The 26,803-nt window shown below is 42.3% G+C and overlaps 1 protein-coding gene across 3 annotated transcripts in view; it reads left to right on the forward strand.

Moving 5' to 3' along the window:
• PLPP4 (phospholipid phosphatase 4) overlaps positions 1-26,803 on the forward strand; it is a 291,237-nt gene that overhangs the window by 89,654 nt on the left and 174,780 nt on the right. The window contains exon 3 of one of the 3 annotated variants that reach the window (XM_072972002.1): positions 25,636-25,718. In XM_072972002.1, coding sequence (XP_072828103.1) covers positions 25,678-25,718 — 41 coding nt within the window. In that variant the 5' untranslated portion in view covers positions 25,636-25,677. Of the gene's footprint in view, positions 1-25,632; positions 25,719-26,803 lie in introns of those variants that run through there. The other 2 variants (XM_072972006.1, XM_031682530.2) reach the window with 2 other exon arrangements.

Consider the following 26,803-nt stretch of genomic DNA (forward strand, 5'->3'; position numbering starts at 1 on the left):
TACCCACCGTGGGTAGCTCCCTATCCTCCTTCACTTTGTGCTCAAATGTCATCTACCCAGCGACGTCTACCCTGCCCTGTGTTTTACATTGGAAGCCTCTTCCCCACCCTTAGGCTCCAGCCCCATCCTTCCCTGCTCTAGATTTCCCCATGGCTTTCGTCACTGTCCATTTCCATTTACTCTGTTTCATTTACATGTTTGTTACATTTATTGTTTGTGGTCCCCACTTGAAATGCAGTCTCCACACAGCAGGCTTTTTGTCTGTCGGTTTCTAGATGTATCCCAGACCCTCAAGTGGTGCCCGGCGCATGGGAGACCCTCAGCGAGTATTTGCTGAGTGAATGAGTGACTGCATGAAAGCACATGCGGCTGTGGAGTCGGGGAGTAGCTGTCACAGAGGACTGGTGTGGGTGTCTGAAAGATTTCAGTTTCCAGGATGCAACTTTTGAACTGGGAGTCTTACAGACAGATGGAGCTGTGGTGAGGAGAGAGGAGTCGGGCTGCTTCTCAGGCAGTGGGAATAGCAGTCATCAAGCCATCAGGGGCCAGGAAAAGAAAATTAAGCGAGCACACTCGTTACAATGACAATTTTATGACATCGAAGTAAGTATGCCTATCCCCAGACTCCGTATCTTAAATGATTCATCATGTTCTTATGAAGTTCTCATGTCTTGTAGGTTTAACTGAATCTCAGTCAGAATTCCTTGGGTTTGCAATACTGCTCTGAAAGCCAAATTCCTATCAGAAGATTGAAATTTGAAACCTGAAAATGTGGGGTATTGTCACCCGTTTCAGACAGATTCCTAAGATATTCGAAAGCATGAATCTATACGTCTGAAGCTGTGCAGAGACTCAGATTGGTTCATATTGGTTCTCACGGGGAAAGGGCATGAAAATGTCTATTAAAACAACTGATTGGCAGTGGAAATCTCCCCCACCCTCCACCTGCTGCCTTTTAGAGAATGGAAGCTGGCTGAGTTTGACGACCTTGAGGCTGCATCTTCGAGGAAAGTGGCAAGATGCGTATGAAATGTTGGCTTGAATTTCACCCAGATGTCATAGATGAAGTGATACTCTCCAAATTTCTTCAGGATTATAGAGAAAATTAAATTAATATTTAGGAATTCTATGTGTGAAACTTAAGCAGTGACAAATTCTACAAGGTCGGGGTGTGGCATAGTTGGAAAAAATAAAAGCGGTAGGTTTTAAGGTCTACACCCAGGGTTACAGTCCTGGCTTCATCCCTAGGACCTTGGCCAAATGCCTTCACTTATCTGAGCCCAGGTGGTCGCAGTTACAAACAGTAGGGTTGTTGTGGGAAAAGGCCCTGCACAGGTGCTCAGAAATTACTAGTGAAATTGGAATGTGTGAGTTATAATTCAGGCAGACATGCATGAATGTTTTGTAAATAAAAAAAGATGCTAAATCGAGAAATTATGAGTCAAAATGATGGAATGCAGAGATTATAGAAAGAGATGACAGTGACTGGAGAACACCGTTTTATATTCCCTAATGTGACTGATGAAGTTGGTATTCATTACTACAGCCCCGATTCACTTGGGATTGAAATGGGATGCCATATGCCTTGCCGGGGGAACAGTCATAATTCATTACTGCTAAAGGAAAATCATTAGGATGACACATTGCCAACAGAAGGAACACAGTCACAAAGCTCTAGAAAAATAAACAGTTCACGCGAGAGCTTCCATTGGTCGGAATGCTTGAGTGATTATGATACTGTGGCTCATTTTTCATCCTAAACCGGTCAGCAGATATTGGACGAAAAAAGCAGGAAGAGAAATTTGATGTTTAGGGAGAAAAGACTGGAGCGCTGTGTCCTTAACTGACCTATTTATAATCTCTTTGCTGGGCAGCCTGTCCTTATCTTTGGCTGACCAGAATCCTAGCTCCTTCTAGTATTTGAGGAATCCCCCACCTTCTGTGGCTTGGGAGGTGTCAAGGTCCACTGGGAGAGGATGACAGAGCCACATCCTCTCTCTTGACGACCCCAGTGACGGAGAATAATCTCTGGTCCCATCTGTTTCCCAGGGTATGGGATAAAGACCAGTTTATGGCTGAACAGGGTTTAGGAATTACTTAGACGGATACTTGGAATGAGCAAGACACTTGTATTTACATGAAAGTGTAAAGCAGTACGTTGGATTTAAAGAATGAAACGCATTGCTCTTTGAGTGTGACTTACAAGGGAATGAGTGACAGGATTTTGGCATGAAATGGGGGTGGATAATGCAAAGGAAAGTGCTCTGCAAATTGTAAAGTACTAGAAAAATGTTGGCTCTTTTTGATTTTCTGCCTTCCAGAATAATTTACAAACCGCATGAGATAGGAAGTGCTTAAGCTTGCTTTGTGGATAATACCAAGGGCTGACTATTGTGAGGAGAATGAATGGGAAACCCATGACCTTGTAGGTGAGTCTATTGGTGCTGCTCTTTTGTCTTTTTAAAAATTTTTTGGTGGGGGGCATAATTAGGTATATTTATTTAATGGAGGTACCGGGGATTGAACCCAGGACCTCATGCACGCTAAGCATGCACTCTACCACTGAGCTATACCCTCCCGCCTTGGTGTTGCTGTTTTGGAGAGCAGTTTGTCAACCTTTAGGGAAACTGAAAATGCACATAACTCTAAGACCCAGCAACTCCACTTCAAGGGAAATTCCTTACCTCACAAAGAGACTTGTACAGGGATGTTGATCCCAGCATTGTTTATAATAACAAAGGGCTGTAAATAAGCTATATAGGCAGCAGGAAGAGGAATTGATAAACGTGTTAAGTGCATGAAAAGGAATATCATAAGCCATTAAAAATAGCCATCGATGTGCCAATCAAGCCCAACAGAAAAAAAAGACAGAAGCTTCGACCAGTCACTTTGCCAAATGATCAGTAAACATATAAAAAGACTGTCAGGGTCATTGGTTAGCAAGGACATTCAAATTAAAGCCATATTTATAGCTACCGCATTGGCACAGGCTTACCTCTGACACTGTTGGGACTGAGTAGCTTGGTGCCACTGGAGCGATGATGCTCTGCTGGGAATCACTGTTGCTTCAAACACTTTGGGCGACAGTTCAGTATCATCTAGTGAAGTGGAAGATGCCCTCCTAACCCAGCAATTCCACTCTGGGGCTCCCGCACGTATGCTTAATTAAGAATGCTCAGACCAGCTTTGGTGCTGGTCAAAAACCAGAAACAACCCAAATGTCTGAGAATGGGAAATAGATACATAATCATGCACGGCTATGAAATGTTATAACAACATTTATAAGCATCTGCAGGAATGAACCTCACATACATACGGTTGAATATTAAAAAGTTACATAAGAATATCTATAATTCCATTTATATAAAGTTGAAAAGCATGCAAAACTAGACAACATGTTGTTTTGGAGTATATAACATATGTGGCAAAACTAATAAAGGTAAGAAAATAATAAGCAAAAATTTGGGATTTTTGGGCTATCTATTGGGTGAGGAGGTTTGGTCGGATCGGGGGGCACCTTATTTCTGTGGTACTGGCAACAGTCTAATAGCAGGTGGAGGATCACCAGGTGTTCATTTTATTGTTAATCTCAATACTGTTTATATACATATTAGCATCAATAAGTCTTAAACATGTAATATTAAATGAAAAAAGTAAAAAGCCAAATGATACACCCAGCACAGTCCTGCTTGTGGAACACGCATAACCCACACTAGTGTTCAGAATGCCTCTAGGTGTAAATAAAGCCACGCGGGGCAGCTATACGTGAAATAAACAAGAGTGTGTAATATAGCAGAGTGGAAATAGAATTAGGAGTTGGGTGAAGAAGCCAAAATAAATACAATTTTGAAATATTATTGATAAAAACGGGGCTCTTTGTGAATTCTTGATGCTAGTATGCTACCAACTGGCTTGAGGTGGACATATTCACTGCCTCACTCTAATCCTATACACTTGAAATCCCAAAGGAAAAGAAAGGTTTCTTCACAAACTGGAATAGTCAAAATAAAGTGTTAATTCTTAAAACGTGTTTTGCTTGTTGGTAGGTTAAGAGTCATACCAGGGATGTACAGTAGAAAATAAAGCTATTAGCTAGTTGTCTTAAATCCTTGGTCATACGTTTGTCATGAACTGAAATGCATACTTAATTTTCCTCTCACTTCTTTTAAGCTGAGTAAGTTATATGGATACCAAGATTGATTCAAAATAGAGATCTTTTCATGGTTTTATGGTCAATGAATCCACCAGTACTAGGAGCCATGTTCTACACTGATTTTGCCTTCTCTTAACACAATCCAATATTTTTTTCATCTAAAATATCTCTCAGATATGTCCCTTCTCTGTTTTATCACTCACCACCAGTCATATCACATCACACCCAAACTACTGATGTGGACTCTATTCTGTTTACTCTGTCTGTAGCTGCTCTATTCCCAAATCTATCGTTTTCAGGCTGATCAAAAGTTCAACTGGTATCTTCATTCTAAAGAATATTAGAATAGTTCAATAATAGCCAAAGTGATAAGGCAGGAAAAAAAGCCGTTATAGCCGTTAAGAAGGAAAAAATAAAAGCATCCTATCTTTAGAAGATACTATGCATCTAGAAAACCCTGGTGAATTACAGGAAAGCTATTAGAACTAATGACACAATTCATTCAATGAGGTGGTCAGATATGAAATACACATACAAACATCAAAGGCTTCTTCAGATGTCAGCAATACATTACTGAGGAAATGTGATGCGGAGAAGTGCCATTCACCTAGCCACCCTTGCTGAGGATGTTGGGTTGCCTTGTCTGCACCCAGAGTGCCACAAGGTCTCTCGTGAAAATAATCCCATCTACTTTTGGCTCTCATCTACCCTTCACCTTGGGCTGGACCCCTTCCAAAGGGCTGGGGAGGACAACTGTCATAGCAACTCCTCCACTGTCCTTGACACATTTTTCCTACAACACTTAAGAGCTGCAACCCTGCCTCCAACACAGAGACCTTTAACATTCTCCCTCCCAATACAGTTTCATGTCCTCAGAATCGCATTTCCAACCACATTGCCAATTCAGAAGGCTCTGTATTTGCATCACTAAAAGGTCCATTTGGCTGGTTTTCCTAAGAAAATGGAACAGTCTCCTCAAATGGACCGTTGAAGTCTCTTCTTCCTGCCAGACAGAAGTGGCTTATTTACAGCTTTTAAGTGACAGGTTTCTTTCTCTTTCTGTTTTTTTTTTTTTAGCCTCACTGTTTCAAAAGCAATAGTTCTGGACAAAATTCTTTACGATGATAGAAACTCAAAAGTCATGAATTCTGGGGGTCAGGGTTACCTGGATAAGGGACAAGACAGGATTTTCTGGGCTGATGGAAATATTCTGCATCTTGTTTTGGATGGTGGTTTCACAGGTCTATACAACTGTCAAAAATCACTGAACGGAACACTTTGGATCTCAACATTTTATTGTATGTAAATCATACTTTAAAAATAGCTATAGTTCTAAAAAGTTAGAGTGCTTCGGTATTGTCCAAAGTCTTCTTAATGGTGCACAGATTTAACCAGAGATTCAGTCAGTGGACTGTGGATGGAGTCGAGGAAGCTATGCTTTTAACGAGCACTTTCAGGTAGTTCTTCTGCCCACTCTTTGGGGAACACAGACTTAGTCTCTGAGTTTCAGTCTTGGCACCCTAGACACGGTACTTGTTTATAGGCCGCTGTTCAGTGTATAAGCATCTGGTGGGCCTGCTTCATTTCGCTACCGTATCCCTGACCCTGCCGGGCCTGGAAGCTTCTGTGAGACAAAGGCCCAGAATCATTGGCCACCTCTTCTCCAGCCAGAATGGAAGTGCAACCTCAGCTAAGTCAGACAAACTGTGTTGCCTGCTGGAAAAGTCATGTCAATTTGCTTTAAATGTCCAGAAAATACTGTTGTCTCAGCAGTTGTCCCCACCCTTCTTCTGAGATGGAATTTGAAGTTTACCCCACAAGCTTGCCCTGAATCACAAGACTTTCTAACTTTTCCTTCATCCTTGATGCATGGCTAGAAATTTCTGCTACTGAAGTCACTTCTATAGGGTGAGATGCAATTTCTCGCCAGTAGATCCTTGTTAGAATGCAGAATAGGTGTATGTCACAGAGCAGGACGAGGCTAAAGAAGTCAGATGCACGAAGGGATGCCAGGGCATCTAAGTGACGAACAATCAGCACAAGAAAGGAAAAGGTTTGCCACACTATGGGCCAGAACCAGTAACAAGGCCTAAGTGTGGAAAGAAAACAGCAGTTATGTTACCTCCAACCCACCCCTATGGGGGAATCGCATATGTCTTGGGGAGAGGAAAAAGTTGCCAAGTAAAACTGAAGGCGGTGGGCCCAGGCAGCCCGAGCCATTCTGCTAGGGGTTTCTATTAGTTATGTATTGCTTGCTATACAGCAAGTCACCCCAACACTTATTGTCATAAAAACACCCAAACATTATTTCATAGATTTTGTGAGTTGAGAATCATTGAGCAGGTTAGCTGGATGGCTGTAGCTCAAGGTATCTCATGAGTCATAATGCTGGAGTCAAGATGTTAGCCAGGGCTGTGGTCATCTGAGGGCTTTACTGGGGCTGGAGGATTCCCTTCCCAGACTGTACCATGCTGTGGGCAGGAGGCCTGGGTTCCTTCTAAGTGGACCTCTCCCTTGGATGCCTTAGTAATCACAGCATGGCAGTTGGCTCCCCCAGAGCAAGTGACCCAAGCGAGAACAGCAAGGGTAAAGCCGTAATGTCTTTTATGACCTAGAATTGAAAGTTACGCACCATCATTTCCACCACATTCTGTCTGCTAGGAGTGAGTCGCTACGTACGGCCCACACTCCAGAAGACTGGAATTGAGCTTTGCTCTTTGAATGGAGGAGTATCCAAAAATTTGTGGAGACATTTTAAAACCAGCACAGGCTCTCACTCCCTTTTCCATCTCCCACAAAGAGAGAAAGAGAGGAATAGTAAAGAGGAAGAAGTTCACCTACAGTTTAGAGAGGTAGTCCTCTGAATTAGCCCTTATGTGTTACACTTATTATAAGTCCATAAACCTCCTCATCGTTAAAGACATTTTGGGGTTAAGTTTTCTGTCGTCACAACTGAAAAACAGCCTGATGTCTCAGAATGTAGCTTGTTGGGGCTCACGATGCAAGCGGGCAGGTGGGATGGAAGTCAGTGAGGCAAGACCCTTGTGCTCAGGAGAGGCCAGCCTGTCCCCAGTCTAAGGGGGTAGATCATGGTTAGTCTAAAGCCAACTGTGGTAATTCCATTCCTATTGTTAATCAGTTGGCTTAAGTCAGTGGTTCTCAAACTGGAGCAACAGAAGCCTCACTGCAGAATTTCGCATTCAGTAGGTCCATGGTGGGCTGAGAAACTGCACTTCTAAGAAGTCCCCAGGTGTTTCTGCTGTTGCTGGTCCTGGGGCCACACTTTGAGAACCACTAAATTAGGCCAGTGGAATGGTAAAGGGCTAGTCTTCTGGGGGGGATCCCGGGGAAGGAAGACTTTCTACATCTTAAAGAGACCAAAAAAGAGGCAGAGTTTTTCTGTTTTTTTTTTTTTTTTTTTGCTTTTGGATGTTGGTATGTGAAGGCGCGTCACCAGGAGCGCTCCTGTGACTGTGAGGGCAGTGGACCAACACGCTAACGTTGTCAGAGTAGAAAGATGGTGAGAGCCTGGCATGATGATGGCATGGAGTTTCTGAATTGACCAGCCCTGAAGCTCTTTTACAACCACAGTCCATTTGCGAGATAGTAAGTCTCCTTATTGGTCAGGTCATTAGGATTTAGATTTTACGTTTTCTCAGCTGGAACAAAAAATCCCAAGCTCATGCATATACAAAATTTTAAGTTTGTAACACTTGTTGGCACATTGTCTTCCCAAAAGCTGTACCAATTTACACTCCCTACAGCAGTGTCAGAGTGCTAACTCCCCTACACCCTTGTCAATACTGGGTAATAGCATTTTAAACATCTGAACTAATTTGACAGGTGAAGGATGACATCTCTTGGTGTTAATTTGCATTTCCATGATTACTAGTGAGAGTGAAGATTTTTTTTTTAATATCCATTTTTTTTTGAGGCAGATGCAGTGTAAACAAGAGACTGGGCTATAAACATAATGTCTCCATGATAATCGCCATGCATTACTGTTGCTTATTCAGGTGGGACTGAAAATATGTGGTTTAGGCTATTAACTCTGGTGCAAGCTCGGGTGCACTGTTGCTCTTGGCAACAGCTGGGCTCGGGCAGAGGCTTCAAATCTGTCCTGGTAACCGGCAAAAAGAACAACCTCATCCCCGACTTTTATCTTCCCCTTTGGGTCTTTTTAGCTTGAGATACGTGTTTCTGTGGCTGCCATTTCTCTCCTCTTCAAAGCGGTCAAGAGTATGAACAGTGCTGACAAAGTCTTCCTTTGTGAAGATGTATTAAAAATTCATTCTAAAAGCAAGGGGGAAATCTTCAGACATTTCATTGCTTCGTAAAGCTCAGTGCAGTGGATGACCAAGGCCAGACTCGTGTCAGGTTGAAGATCATTCATCACAGCAGACTATTTGTGTCCAGCTTTACCTCCAGCATCGTGTATTAGAGTGATTGAGCTTTGGAAATAATGTTTCTGACTGGAATGGGTGGAGGCTTGGAAGTTGGTACAGTTTCTGCCAGTTCCCGAAACAAAGCATTGTCAGGATTCTGGCTTAAAGTCTTCTCCTGATGTATTTTTTTTCCCCGTTGATGTTTGCAATTGGAGGAGGCTTGGTGCACAAAAAATTGTAGAAGAATTATGGCTCTTCATTGGAGAGATCAAGATGTCAGATTGAATTAGCCACAGTGAGGGCATAAATTGTGTCTTCTGTATTAAACACACACACACACACACACACACACACGCACACACTGGCACACGCTCAGTGCTCAACCCTATATGCTGAGTGAAGGAATGAAAGTACACAGACGTATCTCTGAGCATTGCCATTCTTCCACCAATCTGTAGTGGGATGAAATCTCTGTTATTGGTACAACTGAAGCTCCCTGGCTCGTGAAATAAGTTACTGAGCTCTTCCATGATGTTCGTGGGAAACTGGGGCTGCAGCCGAGCCCCCAGAATGAAGGGGAGCTGTGCTGAAGCTGTGCTGGAGTGATGGCGGTGGTGGAGAGGATGGATGGAAAGAGAGAGAATTGTTAGGCTTTGCCTGGCTGGTTATGAAGAATGGAGGACAATGAGGAATCCAGGATGACATGTCTGTTCCCTCTTTTAATCTGACAAATAATAAATGAGAATTATGTTCCCGTCACATTTGACCTTGACCAACGGGAAAGCTCCTAAGTCAGTTAAGAGTCAGTAACAGTGATTGTATTACTTCTTGTGGTTGACTTCACTGGTTTTGATCTTCCGTTTTTGGAAGATGTCTCTGATATACAATTGGAACTAGGCAGTGCAGAGTATATAGGTAAAAAAGTAAATACAGCCTGGCACATAAAGCAAGTCCTTTCCACTGGTAACATGAGCCCAAAGGGAGAGAACAAGCAAGCATTTGGAGTGAATCCAGGCACAGTGGGGCAGGGGGAGTTGGTTGTGAATTGTATGGACAGACATCTAATCTCAGCTGCACTGATCTGACTTTTTAAAGTATTTAAATTTTTAAAATTTAATTCAACCAAACAACTCTTTCCTCGATTCTCCCTGTTTACCATTACCAAGCAGGCAGTTTTACTGACTTTTAACACTGCTTTACATGTATATCAGATAAGCTCATTGGAAATCTGCTTTTAGTCCTAATCTTATTTTATTTTAAATAGGAACTTGAAGTTGGAGTTCTGGAAGCTTTCAGCTTTCCTTTGATTTGATGCCAAGTTCCCTTGTTTGCTTGTGTCTTTTTAATCTTCATTTCCATTTTCTCTTCTCTTCTTTTTTTTTTTTAGTTTAGTTTTTTTTTAATTGAAATATAGTTGCTGTACAATATAATGTAAGTTACAGGTGTACGATATAGTGATAAGCAGTTTTTAAAGTTTACACTCTATTTATATACTGAAGGTTTTTTTAAACATTTTTTATTGATTTATAATCATTTTACAATGTGTCAAATTCTAGTGTTCAGCACAATTTTTCAGTCATACATGGACATATACGCTCCCATTATCACATTTTTTCCTCTGTGATTCCCTGTGCTATACAGTATAATCTTGTTTATCTATTCTACAATTTTGAAATCCCAGTCTATCCCTTCCCCACCCTCCACCCCCCGGCAACCACAAGTCTGTATTCTATGTCTATGAGTCTATTTCTGTCCTGTATTTACGCTTTGTTTTTGTTTGTTTGTTTTTGTGTTTATTTTTTAGATTCCACATATGAGCGATCTCATATGGTATTTTTCTTTCTCCTTCTGGCTTACTTCACTTAGAATGACATTCTCCAGGAGCATCCATGTTGCTGCAAATGGCATTATGTTGTCGGTTTTTATGGCTGAGTAGTATTCCATTGTATAAATATACCACATCTTCTTTATCCAGTCACCTGTTGATGGACATTTAGGCTGTTTCCATGTTTTGGCTATTGTAAATAGTGCTGCTATGAACATTGGGGTGCAGGTGTCATCCTGAATGACTCAATAAGAAAAAAATTAACAACCCAATCGAAAAATAGGCAGAAGACCTAAACAAGCAATTCTCCAAGGAAGACATACAAATGATCAATAGGCACATGAAAAAAGTGCTCAATATCACTAATTATCAGAGAAATGTAAATCAAAACTATGATGAGGTATCACCTCACACCAGTCAGAATGGCCATCATTGAAAAGTCCACAAATGACAAATGCTGGAGAGACTGTGGAGAAAAGGGAACCCTCCTACACTGCTGGTGGGAATGCAGTTTGGTGCAGCCACTGTGGAAAACAGTGTGGAGATTCCTCAAAAGACTAGGAATAGGCTTACCATAGGACCCAGGAATCCCACTCCTGGGCTTGTATCCAGAAGGAACCCTCTTCTCTTCTGTTAACTCCTGGACACAGAAAGCAAGGCTCCAGCTTGACACTAGGGTGCTCGAAGCCTGAGACGTGGAGAGGCAGCTGCTTGTCCTGAAGCGGGCATAGGATCTTCAGTCTTTATTTTCTATTATTGAGAAATGTTTTCTGCTTTCTTAATGTTTTCCCGGATTTTATTTTCAAAATTACAAGAAGTAAATTGGATTTCCTCAGTAAGCACGCAAAAGATGGTCCTGTGCCTCTCTCCTCCCTCCCTCCCTCCTTCCCTTCCTTCCTTCCTTCTCTCCCTCTTTCCTCCATTTTTTATGATGCTGGAGGTGCGTTCCCTTTGATCTTTCATTTTTTCTTAGGGGGAGACAGACTACCCATTTTTTGAGAACACTGTATGTACCCCTAGAGAAAGGTCTCTCCTAGCCACTTGCCCTTGTCTGAACTTCCCCATCACTAGCTGAGTTTTTTGTTTGTTTGTTTTAGCTGGGATTCTTTAGGAAAAATTGTTGTGATACACAATGTTTGTGTTTAATCATGCTTATCAATTCATCTGTTGAAAACCAGCAGCTAATAATTTGTGAACAGAATCTGTGTCTTGTCCCCAAGTATTCCAGAGACTATTCTAGAAAATGTAGATCATTGCTCAGATGGTTTACATACTGATGTATTGATTGCTACAAATGAAGAAATTTTCTGTTTTTTTTTAAACATTTTTATTGAGTTACAGTTATTTTACAATGCTGTGTCAAATTCCAGTGTAGAGCACAATTTTTCAGTTATACATGAACATACATATATTCATTGTCGCTTTTTTTTTTGCTGTGAGCTACCACAAGGTCTTGTATATATTTCCCTGTGCTGTACAGTATAATCTTGTTTATTTATTCTACATATGCCTGTCAGTATCTACAAATTTCGAACTCCCAGTCTGTCTCTTCCCCTCCCCCTTGACAACCACAAGTTTGTATTCTATGTCTATGAGTCTGTTTTTGTTTTGTATTTATGTTCTTTCTTGTTTTTTTTTTTAGATTCTACGTATGAGCGATCTCATATGGTATTTTTCTTTCTCTTTCTGGCTTACTTCACTTACAGAGACATTCTCCAGGGACATCCATGTTGCTGCAAATGGCATTATGTTGTCGTTTTTATGGCTGAATGTATTCCATTGTATAAATATACCACATCTTCTTTATCCAGTCATCTGTCGATGGACATTTAGGCTGTTTCCATGTCTTGGCTATTGTAAATAGTGCTGCTATGAACATTGGGGTGCAGGTGTCTTTTTGAAGTAGGGTTCCTTCTGGATATATGCCCAGGAGCGGGATTCCTGGGTCACATAGTAAGTCTATTCCTAGTCTTCTGAGGAATCTCCACACTGTTTTCCACAGTGGCTGCACCAAACTGCATTCCCACCAGCAGTGTAGGAGGGTTCCCTTTTCTCCACAGTCTCTCCAGCATTTGTCATTTGTGGACTTTTCAATGATGGCCATTCTGACTGGTGTGAGGTGATACCTCATCATAGTTTTGATTTACATTTCTCTGATAATTAGTGATATTGAGCACTTTTTTCATGTGCCTATTGATCATTTGTATGTCTTCCTTGGAGAATTGCTTGTTTAGGTCTTCTGCCTATTTTTGGATTGGGTTGTTTATTTTTTTCTTATTGAGTCGTATGAGCTGCTTATATATTCTGGAGATAAAGCCATTGTTGGTTTCATAATTCGCAAAAATTTTCTCCCATTCTGTCGGTTGTCGGTTTGTTTTACTTATGGTTTCCTTTGCTGTGCAGAAGCTTATAAGTTTCATTAGGTCCCATTTGTTTATTCTTGCTTTTATTTCTATTGCTTGGGTAGACTGCCCTAGGAGAACATTTTTGAGATGTATGTCAGATAATGTTTTGCCTGTATTTTCTTCTGGGAGGTTTATTGTATCTTGTCTTATGTTTAAGTCTTTGATCCATTTTGAGTTTATTTTTGTATATGATGTAAGGGAGTGTTCTAGCTTCACTGATTTACATGCTGCTGTCCAGTTTTCCCAACACCATTTGCTGAAGAGACTGTCTTTATTCCATTGTATATTCTTGCCTCCTTTGTTGAAGATTAGTTGACCAAAAGTGAAGTTGTATTGTCTTTTGAGTTTCTCATAAAACTTAGTTGCCTAATATTTTGCTTCTGGTGATTCAGTGTTGCATCTCTCTGGGATAGAGGGACTCAAACATGCAATAAATTTAACATATTTTAACAAATGAGTTTAACAAACGAAGCAGTTTGTCCTGGTTAGGAAGGTATATTCTTATTATAAGAGTCTCTGGACCCATCCTGTTTTTAAATTCATCCTCTAGTTATTTAATTCTTGAAAGCCATAGAAAAACATTGGATAAACTGGGAAATCTTTCTAAATATTGCCTTGTTGCAAAGGCTTTCATTAGTTATTTTCCAGATCAAGTGGAGGTAATTAAATATTCCAAAGTATTAAAACAAAAACAAAAACAAAACTTCTAATTATCTGGACCATTCTCTGATGAAGCAAAAACGAGTTCCAAGTTCATTCGTGAGAGCTGAGGCAGGCAAACTTTCATTTCCTTCAAAGCAACTTACAGGCAAACAGATTTAGGTGGTGTCTATATGAGGTTTTTATGCTGATGAAAAGGACCTATGTAAATACCAATTCAAAGGAGAGAGACATGCTTTGGAGAAAGACAGGGAAGTTAGTTTATTTCTGAGACGATGTCTGTGGGTTGAGTATCAGCTGGACCAAAGAGGGTGTCATTCATCACCTGGCGGGAGGTCAAGGGAAAATAATGCATTGGAAACTGAAGATGCATTAGGCTGGTGATATATATATATATATTTTTTTATGAGAGTCCGGAGGTGGGAGTTATACCAGGCATTCCCTGTTGCAGGCATTTGCCAATTTATGCCCTTATGTTGCAGTGAATCTCCAGGACTAAGCATTGGCAGATGTTATTATTAAAGCTAATTAAATCACTCTGAGTTACGGCTTGACTGGGCATTATCTAGCAGAATGTTCATAATAAAGTCTGGAGAAAACAAATAGATGAGAATTGCTTAAGCAAGGAGTTCCACTGATTTTTTTCCTTTAAGAAGAATCTCTCTCCAAACACTGGAAATTATTAAGTCATACTGTGCTTTGAATTTTAGTAGTAATGTGTAATTGCAGTCTGACCTGTGTTTATTGTGGAGAAGCAGGAACTGATTTTCTTGTCTAGTTTTTAAAAAATCACATTTGCCAAAGTAATTAAACAAGAGGTTAAATCACAGTGAAGGTCCCGGAGCATTATAGTCACAGCCGTGATATGATTAGCATAGGTTTTCCTCTTCTTGCATCTCAGTATCGCAAAATCATTGATGTCTGAGGGACAGGCAGAGATCAGATTAGTTTTCTAGACTCTAAACGATAACTACATAATGGTTTGAAATGAAAAAGGCAAGTTAAATATCATCGTTATGACAAAAAAAGGACATATAATGAACCCAAAATCATCATCCATACAAAACTAATTTAAAATGTTCACTTAAAATACAGCCAATATGAGGAGGAAGTGAGCAGGAAGTTTTGGAGCAAACTTTTTTTTTATTGAGGTATAATTGACATGCAACATTATGTTAGTTTCAGGTGTACACCATAATGATTCAATATTTGTATATAATGTGAAATCACCATTACAGTAAGTCTAGTTAACATCCATAACAATTCAAAGTTATAAAAAATTTTTTGGGGGGATGAGAAATTTTAATATCTACTCTCTTGGCAACTTTCAAATATGCAATACAGTGTTGCCATGCTCTATGGAGCAAACACATTTGAAAGGTTATGTTGTATCAGATTTTGTGTCTGTGTGTAGGTCTGTGTGTGTGTGGTGTGTGTATAAATGGATGCCCGGGTCATATATATATGTATATGTATATGTGTGTGTATATATATATACACACACACATGCATACATGTAAAGTTGTAAGTTTATTGGCAAAAATCAATGAAATAGAAGTCATGGTTAATCAAATTTTTATGATCTGTGTTCCTTGCCAGATAATTTATTTGGCTGGATTATGGCAAGGGGAAAATGTTCTGAATGAATTGCTGGGTTCTGCTGAGCCTATGGTGATGGTTAATTTTATGTGTCAACTTGGCTAGGATATGGTACCCAGTTTTTTAATCAAACACGAGTCTAAGTGTTGCTGTGCAGGTATTTTTGTAGACATGGTTAATATCTACAATCAGTTGACTTTCAGTGAAGGAGATAGTGGTGTGGGTCTTATTCAATCAGATGAAGATCTTAAGAGCAAAAGCTGAGATTTCCCGGAGGAAAAAAATCGGCCTCAAGACTGTAGCATCCTGTCTGAGCTTCCAGCTTGCTGGTTCTATGAATTTTAGACTTGCCAGGCTCCACAATCACAAAATCCAAATTAAAAAAAAATCCTTGTAAATATTCTATATACACGCATGTAAGAACATTTGTATCTCTCCTGCTGGTTCTGTCTCTCTGGAGAATTCTGGTTGATATCATCTCAGCCTTCTATGTATCAGTTTCAACCTTCCTTATACACTTCTTGATTTGAATCTGAATTTTCAGTGACCTCATTTGATTCATATTTAACTTATTTTAAATTAATTTGAACTCAAATATTAAAAGATGGATGGAATTCTGAAGGAGGGTTTTATTAGGGAGAGAAGTAGCTGAGATAACACAAAGAAATTCCATACTCTACTTTTTCTTCAAGATCCAAGTTTGAGAATTTTTTTTCCCTTTTAGGTCTACTTTCTGATATAGAAATCCAGAGCAGGCATTTCTATGGTAATGTGATTTAGGCAGTTCTTAGATTTTCTGTGCATATATTTAAGAGAAATATGGCATGGTCATTTTTTTTTTCAAGTGGAAATAGAAAGCCAGGGGTTTAACTTCTGCCAGGGGTTTTGAGTTCTTTGGTAGGAGGCATTAAATGAAAAGTGTTCCTCTACTCACTTCTGACACCGAATGTGTGGGTTTGCCACACCAAACAATTCTCCAATTTTCTGGGGACACCAGTGGGGTGTCCTACAATTTAATTCCATTCTGACATTAACTGCCAGGTATTAGAGCAGACCTGACAGATTAAAGGCTGTGTCCCACAGAACTGCTGCTCATCATGTCAGTTATAAATAGTGGGTCCTCAGGTTACCCACACCTTGTCTGACTTGGCTACAAATTGTGAGTTCCTACCACCCCCTCCTCGGGTTCAATAATTTGCTATAACAGCTCATAGACCTCAGGGAAATGTTTTATTTACTATTACCAGTTTATTATAAAGGACATAACAAAGGATACAAGTGAACAGCCACATAAAGAGGTAGAGACGGTGAGGTCCAGAGGGGGTCCCAAGTGCAGGAGCTCCTGTCCCCACGCTTTTGGCATATGGATGCATTCACCACCCTGGAAACTCTCTGAACCCTTTTATTTAAGATTTTTATGGAGATTCCATTATGTAGGCATGGTTGACTAAGTCATTGACCATCGGTGATTATTAACCCAATCTCCAGCCCCTCTCCCCTCTCCTGGAGGTCAGGGGGTGAAGCTGGAAGTTTCACCCCTCTGATCACATGGCTGGTACCTCTGGCAACGAGACCCCTTCCTGAAGTTATCAAGAGGCATTCCTGTTACCTCAGTAAATTCCAAGAGTTTTAGGAACTCTGCCAGGAACCAGGGGTGAAGACCAAATATATAATTATCATGCACAACATCACAGTGATAGTTGTATCTTTGCTACACTACTAACAAAAAGAAAAATCTTGCAGGAAGTGATCTGACCAAAAACCAGATGAGATTTTAGATAAACATGCTCATCACAGTCATTGGGTGGGCAGGGGTCTGCTGTTTACCTTGCCACCGGTTTTTCAGTGAGGACCGCCAGCCTGGCTGGAGCAATGTTCAGGAGGTTAAGGACACCCCAGCACCACTGTCAGTTCTCCCCAAGGAAGTAGGGGGGCTCCTGGGGCTGTGAGTGGGAGGATGATGATTCATCTCTTGGGATCAGCCTGCTTGCAGGGAGGTTGTGTTCTGTCCACCCTCTGCTTTCTCTTAGGTGGCCACCACTGTGGAGAAAGCAAGCAATTGCTCAGTTTTGTGTGTGCCTGGACAGCCAGTTTATTTCTAGAATGAAGGATTAGGAGCCTCGTGGTGGTCTCACTGGAAAGCCGCACCATCCAGCCCAGCACTTACAGTAAGAAAATGGAGTTGATCTGACATTTTGATGTCTGCCTATCAGTTAATCTGGGTCTTACTTCTCAATTAGTCCCTGACTCTAGAGGATAAGAAAACGAGAGTCATTTGGTAACTCCCTGAAGCCCCAACAACATTACCTGAGCAGTTCTTGAGCACTGCACCAGGTAGGGTGTCAGCTAAACAGAAACCAGCCCTGGCTAATTTCAGCAGAAAAGGAATTTCTGGGAAGGAGATCAGGAAGCAAAATGGAAAGGTAGGGAACCTTCATTTGGGTTATTACCTGGAGCAAGGGGAGTCGAGCAGCCAGAACCAATGGTCACCCACTGTTCCAATCTGGTTAGAGTCCCCTGATGCCCACTGGCCCTGAGGCCAAGGACATGAGCTGTTGCCTCTGGACTTGAGATGCAGTTGTGGCCACCAACAGAGTGGAGTCTACACTGCCCTCTCCTTTTCTGCTTCCCTCACTCCTGAATCACAGGTTCAGGATGGGGAATCCGAGTGGCTGAGCTGAGGTCACCCTTTCATTGCCTCAGGGACAGCGGGAGCAAGCGGGTAGCCTTTGGGACTTGACTTCTATAGCAGGAGGTCCTCACATCCCACCAATCCTCAAAGGAGAGCATTTAAAAAAAATCAACAAGCATTACCTGCCAGGGCTGGTTCACCACATTTAATCGTCATAGCTACCATCATTATACCCATTTTGCAGATGAAGACATTGAGTTTTAGAAAGATTATATGCCTATGGCCACACAAGTCATAAGTGGATTTTAAAAAAAGAGGTGAATTCAAACCCAGATCTGTCCAAGTTCAAAGCCCAAATACTGAGCTGCTCCAGCAATTGCCCCTGCAGTCTAAATTTTCATTCGATATATTTAAGGAAAACCTTTACAATGTGATTAAAGCTTCCCTGGTCTTGGAGATCTGTAAAATAATCTTAAACCGAAACATCTCATCTCCTAGAGGCTTCCAACTTTTTTTTTTTAACTTGTCAAGAGCAACTTCTCACTAGATAATTTAGAAAATCACTTAATGTTAACCTGAGGATGTGCATATATTTTATGGTTTTGGAGTAAAGTGTTCTCCCCTCTCTGTTGCTGGGTCATCTCTTTAATGTTTATCAATGATAAGACCTTGCCATTCAGGGTAGTGAGGTGTAAGTCAAAGTCTAACCATATCCACCTCAGAAAAATCTAATCATCACAGTCTCCTCCCAAGCCCTGCAGCTGCCTCCTCCTTGCTGTCTCTCACTGTGCTTTTATTGCACGTCTGATAAATTCCAAGAATTACTCTCTTGAGCGTGTCTGAAAACTTACCAGGTGGAAATAGTTATGTTTAATTAATTCCGCTGATAGTATAAAATAGTGTTAGTTAAAAAAAACCCATTCTGCATTTGCCTCCCATGTGATTTGGTCTGTTTGTTCATCACTGTGTTTTTGGAATGGAGTATGACGCGGGGGAAGCCTGTCAGGAGCCATCCCAGCCACAGATCACAAAGTTTACTCTCCAAGGAGGCCATCGTGTTCCTCTTAGCTGGACCCCCTCCCAGAAACCTAAGACATCACCCCTTCGGGAAAGGGCTCCGCTCTGTCAGTACACTGACCATAGCTTCCAAAGGAGGACAACCAGTGCGCCGGATGCTCTGCCCACAGATATCAGGGGACCAAGTAGGTGGAGGGCACACCTGCTAATCCAAGAGCATATTTACATTTTTATTTTCTGCTTTCTGAAGCCTGGAGCCTTCACCATTATACGTTTGGTCTGGGAAAGCCTAAAATGCCTCTATCAGTCAGGGTTCTACAGAGAAAGAGAAACAGAGCCAGTAGATTCTCCAGAAAAACAGAACCAGCAGGGTGTAGGATAAGTATCCGTACTTATATCCATCCCTGTCTCTACACATGTATATGACATACGCACACACATGTATGTATGTAAACACGTGTGTGTAAATGCATGCATGCAAGTGCGTGTGTGTACACATATGTATGTAGACATTAGCATCCATATATGTATATGTTTACATACCTGTATATTCAGAGAGAGATTTATTTCTAGGAATGGACTTATGTGATTGGAGGGGCTGGCAAGTCCCAAATTTGTATGGCAGGCTGGAAGTTCTCAGCCTGGGGCTGATGCTACAGTGTTTCTTCTTTCTCAGGAAACCTCAGTTTTTGCCGTTAAGTCCCTTTAGCTGATTGGATGAAGTCCATCTATATTATCAAGGATGACCTCCTTCACTTAAAGTTACCTGCTTGTAGATGTTCATCACATCTACAAAACATCCCACAGCAACATCTCGATGAGCATTTGTCTAGCTGGGGACTGTCACCTTGCCAAGATGACACATTAGAAGTGACCCTCACAATGCCCCCGGGATGTTCTGCCCTCTCCACCTCTGATGAGGGCAACAGCGCCACACTCGCGTTTCTACCTGAACAAATGTTCACATGCTTGAGCCAGGAGGTGAGAGACTCCCCTGCTCACATCTCCTGCTTAGTTTGAAACCCTGGGCACAGCAATGCCTATGCCACAGAGCTGTGCCCGGGTGGAGTTCCAGAGAGTGTCGCCCCAGCTGTGTTTGTCAAAGCTGATTTCACTGGTCACCTGCACCAGATCACTAAGTGCTTGTTAAAATGCAGATGTCTGGGCCCGTCCATTCAGCCAAAGCAGGAGCCTCATACTTAGCGAGCTTCCAAGATGACTCTGATGCCCGTCAGGCTCTGAGATCATTTCCACTCATGAATCAGTAAAGATCTTGTGGTTTTACTATCCAGCAAATTTCTCTCAGGCTAGGCTGAAGTTTTAGGGTAATTTTCCTGGGATATTAATGCTTAATGATTCCCTTCAAACTTTTTCCCTCTTTCAATCCAATTTCACAGAGCCAATTGAATAATCTGAGTTCATGTAATTATCTAGAAATCAGCTCTTCCCATTCTCTCCTTGGAGATGGATGTGGTGAGAAATAGTAAGTGGAAAACTCACTGCTCTCCTCCTGCCAGCAGCTGTTTGCAGGCATGAGTTCTGCAGAACACTCCGTGCCTTGGTGATGGAGAATGTGCACCTACTTTTTCCCCACTCTGTGCCGACTGTGAGGCCTAATTTCTGTGTGAAGCTCCTTCCTCTGCTTGCTCGGTGATGCCTAGTTTGAACCTCCTGGGCACCCCAGAGCCCAAATCCTGCAGTTTGTGCATAATTCCCATATTCATTAATGAGTTTCCATTTATTTCCATGTAATATGCATGTATTATGTACCTACTATATGTAAGCATTATGCTAGGCTCTGGGAAAGAGGAGGAAACAGTTACCAAGGTAACTAAGAGGAGGTCCCGGCTGTCTAGGAGCTGTTGACCAATTGGGAGAGACATCATTAAATAGCTGATTACAGGGCAGGAAAATATCCAGTCGATCTAAGAGGAGGTACTGAGTGCTTCATTCATAGAGGAAAGGGAAGGCTGCATGGAGGTGGTGTCATCACTGCAGGACGAGAGGGAGCAAGTCATCCTGAAGTCAAAGGGGACCATGGCGGGAGAGCAGGAGGGATGACAGACATGGCAAGCCCTTTGCGCATAAAGGTTCAGCCTGTATTTTTGTAACCAGTTTTAGCTTGTGTGTCTGAAGACAGTGGAGACAAATGGGATTTGAGAAGCTCAGTACCTGGAATCCGAGGCTGTTAAGTGAGCACCATTCAGCGTGCAGCCAGCTGTGCTTACCAAACCCTGGGCCAGCTGGTCTAAGAGCCTCTCTGTCATTGTCAGCAGCAGCCAGCAGGCTGCCCACCGGCTCCCAGTGCTGACAAAGGGGCAAGGAAAGCAATGCTCCCACATCCAGTAGAGAAAGGACATTCTCCCGAAGAAGGGATGTTGGATAGACAGCCGAAGACCTCTGAAATGTCTGGGTTCGGTCTTCCCAAGTAACAGCCACTCTTGGCGTTTGAGGCCCTTTGCTGAGCAGTGGACATGGGAGTTCTTTCAGTTCCACTATCCTCCTGTTCAAAGTGACTTCAGACCTCGAGAGGGTCTCCAGGTCCACTGCACACCTGCCTCAGAGAGGAGAGGAGTTTCTATCCCAGGTCCCTGCACTGGCTTTGAAATCAGGTGTGGCTCTAAGCAGGTGCTTTCCTGATGGTGCATTTCATTTTTCAGCTTCAATCCTGTTAACCTAATGCTACCCCTTGGGATGTTGAGTAATGCCCACCAGAGTCTTATATGCCTGCTTAATTTCCATTTGAGAGATTTTTGTGTGAGTTTGGGCACATTATTAGCCTGCGTGGGCACTCAACAGTGTGAATTAAGACTGATTACACGGGCAGCCACCTACACAAATTGCTTAAAAGTCATTCATTCGTGGCATTAACATGTTTGATGGATGTCATCAGATACAAATCAGGAGGAACTATCAGCTCATTTCAGGGAGGATGGGGACATGTTGCTCCCAGCGTTTCCATGTGACGGATCACCAAGTGATGGGTTTTCCCAAGAGAGGTCCCTCTACCACCTGCTCCCCAGGAACCTCGGAACTGGTTCAAACTGCAGATTCTTAAACTGAATCACACTTTCTGGGAATGGGACCCAGCCAATCTGTATTTTTGTCAAGCTCCCCAGGTGAAGTTTGAGTGCCTGGGCTTAGACTTTCCCAAGGGTGACAAGGTTTAGGAGGAGGCTTTCTGTCGCTTTCTGGTTGCATGGCTCAGTCAGACGTTGCTTTGCTGGGTGCACAGACAGGCAATTCAGAATTAAGAAATGAGGAAGGACAGAGAGACACGGGAGCAGACCCAGCCAGCACTGCTCACTGTTAATTTTATAGCTAATGGGAGACTGAAGGTTTGGGCTTGGCTGTATCTTGACATCCTCCAATCAGGTCAAGGGGGAGGAGCCAGTAGGCCTGAGTCCATGAGAACAGCGCCTCTCAGACTTGAGGGTGGACCAGAATCACCTGGAAGGCTTATTGAACCACGGATTCTTGGGCCTCACTCCCAAAGATCCAGATTCAATAAGTCTGGGGTGGGGCCAGGACGAACGGAAGAACCCAGATGTAGGGTGGGGTGCAACTTCTTATGAAGGAAACAGAGCTCTCGATCCTGAATAGTGTTGGACGACATGGAGGGCTGGTGTCATGGGTGGTAAAAGAATTTACCAAAGACAAAAAGAATAGGAAAGTAGTTTATTAGGTGCACTGTTACAGACAATAGCGGGTCACACGGACAAGAGGTGCCTGTGTGAGCACTGAGGACGAACACTTAGGGTCTTTTACTGGGGGGAACGGGCTGTGAACACAAGGAGTAGGGGGTGCTGCATGATCAGTTCGTGCACAGGTACCTGATTGCTTGTCAGACTCATCAGGGACTCCTCTGAGTAATAGGATTTACAACTCTGATGAGGGCAGGATGTGCCGGTTCCTGGAGGGGAGGGGGTTAGTTTTGCTAGGGTAAACACACATCAAGGGAAGATGTTTTTATCTTGCAGAAATGTAGGTATGCAGAGGGTCCAGTAGTGGGGAGTGGGGGTTAAGGGCACCAGTCGGCTCCAGGCAGACTGGTGAGCCCAGGAGTGGGGGTTTTATGACTTCAGAGCAGCTTCAGAGAGCACCAGCCGGCTCCACAAATAGGAAGCCTCCTTTTGAGGGCTGTAGAGGAGGGAAAAACCTTTTCTCTCCAGCTTCCTAGATTCTCTGGCTGGGACACTGAAAATTAAGCTGAGAAAAGACAGATAAGAGAAAGCCAGAGCTCATAGCATGTGCAGTGTGCTTGCACACGGGGGAAACTCATGGACGGAAGCTCAGAAGAGTGGTTAGAACTTGGGCTTATACAGTCAGCATCTGAGCAAAGGACGATAAACAAGTAGAGAAGTGACAAGACACAGGAAAAGGGCTTTAGGCTTCCAAGGGTGGCGAACTGTGGGAAGGCAAATATGTGGGGAGAACTCACAGATAAGGGCTATGGTAGTAAGGCTTGTTAGGTAGGTTCCCCTGGGTGCCACCTCTGGGCTGATGAGTCTAGAGTTCTTGCGGTTGATTAAAAGTCTGAGTCTGCTCTTAAGGCAAATGTGGGGAGAGCAGAGAGCACTTTTAGCATTTGCTTTTTCTCGATTGTCTCCAGCTCAGAAAAAATGCTTACACCAAAATAGTGTATGTGGGGGCTCCATATTCTGATCCCCTGCAAGGGCCATGCTCACTTGCTCTCCTGGCCCCATCTCTGGACTTTCTCTCTCAGAACTCCTCGTGGCCAGAGGTGACCTGGTGTCTCTTCTTAAGATGAGCATCCCTTCCCCCCGTTCCATGCTCCAGAGGGGATGGTGCCTGGGGTTCTGGAGCAGATGACCTTAAAGGACATAGAGCTCATATTCTGCATGGGTTTCAGACCTTGAAGAGATCTTAGCAGTCATCTCCGGGGCAGGGCTCCTGCACCATCCAACTTTTTTTGTTGTTGTTGATTTCAGACATTGTTAACTGATCTCTGCACTTTTTTCCCACCAGGCGTAGACGCAGCCTCACGATCCCTTCAATACAGCACCGAGTTTGATGTATTTAGGGTGAAGCTGATTTATGCCCTAGATCTAACCAAACTTCAACTTCTACCTATAGAGACATGGAGGCTTGGGGAGGGGAGATGACTTGCTCACGGCACAGAGCCTCCTTTTGAGGGCTATAGAGAAGGAAAAAACCTTTTTTCTCCAGCTTCCTAGATTATCTGGCTGGAATACTGGAAATTAAACTGACAAAAGACAGATAACAGCTCTAGGCTGTTTTTTCCTTGCCTTAGTAAATGGTTAGTTTTTAATAATAGTTTCCAGAAATCTTGGAATTAGAGCATAAATTTTAATAGCTAAAATATAAATTATATGGACTATAATCTTTTTTCCTGTATGCCTGGAAATTTCCTAAATGTTCTGGGAAATTGTAAAGGACTGAGAATATAAGTAAGTGTTGTTAAGTAGAAAGTCTAAACATCGACAACCTGTTTACTAAGAATAATTAGTAGATTCTGTGCTATCTGCAATTTAGGGTTGTGACCAGTGGTTCATTTATTTCACTAAAAAGAGGGGACAAGATAGCTTATTTGCAAATACTCAAGTACCGGCAGTAAAGAATAGAGTATGTAACACCTTGTTGAACCCTCGTCTCCCCCATCACCTGGATGTGCGAGCAGCCCCCGGCGAGTACCCTTGCTGTAATTCCCATCGAACACGCAGCTCTCCCCTGGGGGAGCTGCATTCACTAGAACCGCTCACCAGAAGGACACAGGGCCACGTCCAAAATGGAGGAATGGCTAAGTCCAGCATAGAAACCAGAGGTCAGGAGGCAGACCTCTTACTCCTAATGCCAGCCCACGGCCTTCCAGCTCTCACACTGAACACTGCTTTGTCTGCTCTCCATCCTTATTCAAAACCAGGAGGAAGAATTTAGGATAAACTCAGCGGAGGTGATACCCACTGGAGGTGGCAGGAGGCTGTACCTGAGAATCCTGCCACCTGCCTAACATCAGCATTTCCGCTCGCCTCACCCTTCTCCCTCCTCATTTCATCCTTCCCCCGACTCCCTCTCTCTCTGTGGGTGTTATTTCTTTGCCAAGCCCTCCAGCTGGATTCATTTATAACTTTAATAATGTGCTAAAGAACCTGGAGTTATTTTGCCTGGAGAAGATGTATAAAGAAGGCTGCATAATTTTGGTTCGTGTTTCCCCATAAGCAGCCCATCTGCTTTAAGTCATCATTGCTTTTAAAATTTTCGCCTTTGCATTGGAAAAAGAGCTCAGATTACTTTTAGCTTCAGGGATAATTAAGTCTATAAAAGGCATGTTTTTTGCTTTTTGGTTGAAAGTAGTAAATAGAGGAGAAAACTGGAAGATGGAGTGGAAATGTTCTAGAAAATTAACTCAAAGTGGATCTGTTACAAATTCTTAGGGGTGTTAAGATGCAGTTTCCCGAGGCAGCTTCTGAATAAGAAAAAACAGAACACATTATATGATTTTGAAAAAATAATCTTGTTGAAGAAAACATTTCTATTTTTTCATTTATTTTTAGCTTTCCAGCAAAATGCCCTATATATAATACACACACACACACACACACACACACACACACACACACACACACGCTGAGACCAACTGGGAAAAATTTTGCAAGCTACGGCAGTCAGGATCCAACAGATAGTCTGTTAAGATTTCAAATTCATGTGTAGGAGCTATATATTAATAAATGTAAGTGGATTCTTCATTTGGGCTTGAATAAGTTGGAAAGAATTTAGAATTAAGATTGGAAAACCGTGCTTTTTCTTCCCTTAGATGGAATTCAGACTGGTTTTGAATTGAGCACTGAATAGTTCCATGATGTATGTGTTGGTTTACACCTTACAAACTGCTTTCCCACACTCCATCGCTTTGAATCTTTCTGCAGTTCTGTCCTGTAGTGTGGTGATCATGGTTACTTTTTCTCTCCATGTTACAGATGAGGAAATAGTGGCTCCAGAGAAGTTGATGACTGTTGAGCATGAAGCAGCCAGTGGGGCAAGGCTGGACATTGAATCTGAGGTATCATCTCATTTGTTTGTTAGTGTCAAGCATTGAATGTATGCTCTGGGTTGGGTGCCAGGCTGGGCACAGAGGCCAAAGGCAATAGAAACAGTCTCTGGCTACAAGGAGCTCTTACTAACAGAAGTTCCGAGTATGCAAACTATGTGAAATTGTTGGATTAGGGAAAATTTGCTGATTGATTCTGCCTAAGGGGAGCCAGAGGTCCTATAATGCCCTCCAGAATGACAGTCCACCTGGGGTTGATGATGAGTGGGATTGAAGGGGTGGGGAGTTGAGGGACAGAGGGCAAAGGAAGGGAGATGCAAATGTCCAGTGGTTGGGAAGACACGAATAGTCCAGCGTGACTCGACCGAGTTTTGTGCCTTTTGAACACTTTTATTCACTAAAAAATGAAATTATTATTGAAATCAGTTCTTGTTGCCACTCCAAAATATACAGTGGAACTGGAAATCCTTAAGAATTGGAATTTCTCATTGACTTCAGAAAGACTAATTCTCATGAGGCCAAACTATGTGGTTAGACTCCTGGCTCTTACTGATCCTGTCAAAGAGGAAAACTTGTCTCTTTGCAAAATTTCAGTTCAGTTTTTGCATCATTTTCTTTGACATAAAAAGGAAAAAAATCAATCCAAGGAGAAAACTGGCAAACTCAAACCTGTCCTTTTCATTAGTACACTGATTTGAATAGCATGTGTTCACTGATTGTTTTGTGACAGGACCACAAAAAAAGTTAAACATGGCATTCTTAAGTTGTAATGAAATCACTGTCAAGTTTTTTGGGCTCAATATTCCTTGAGCAGAAGGTGATAAAATTCAAAGATCAGTCTATACAGTTTTCTGGGCTCTGCTGGAATGATTAACAGTTTGGCCTTGATTTGAATTGGGAAAGAGGTATAAAGCAAGATCAACTATACGTGAACTTGGACTTCATTACACGGAGCAGTCGCTAATTCAGCGCTGTTCTCTGAACGTATATGGAGGCAAAGGGAGGGGACAGGGGGTCACATCTGGGCCCAGATGGTGCTTGCTGAGATGCCATCTTCTAATTGAATCAATTATTTATGTTTGTATTTATGTCTCTAC

This window comes from Vicugna pacos, chromosome 11 (assembly GCF_048564905.1).
Source record: "Vicugna pacos chromosome 11, VicPac4, whole genome shotgun sequence".
Taxonomy (NCBI): Eukaryota; Metazoa; Chordata; class Mammalia; order Artiodactyla; family Camelidae; genus Vicugna; species Vicugna pacos.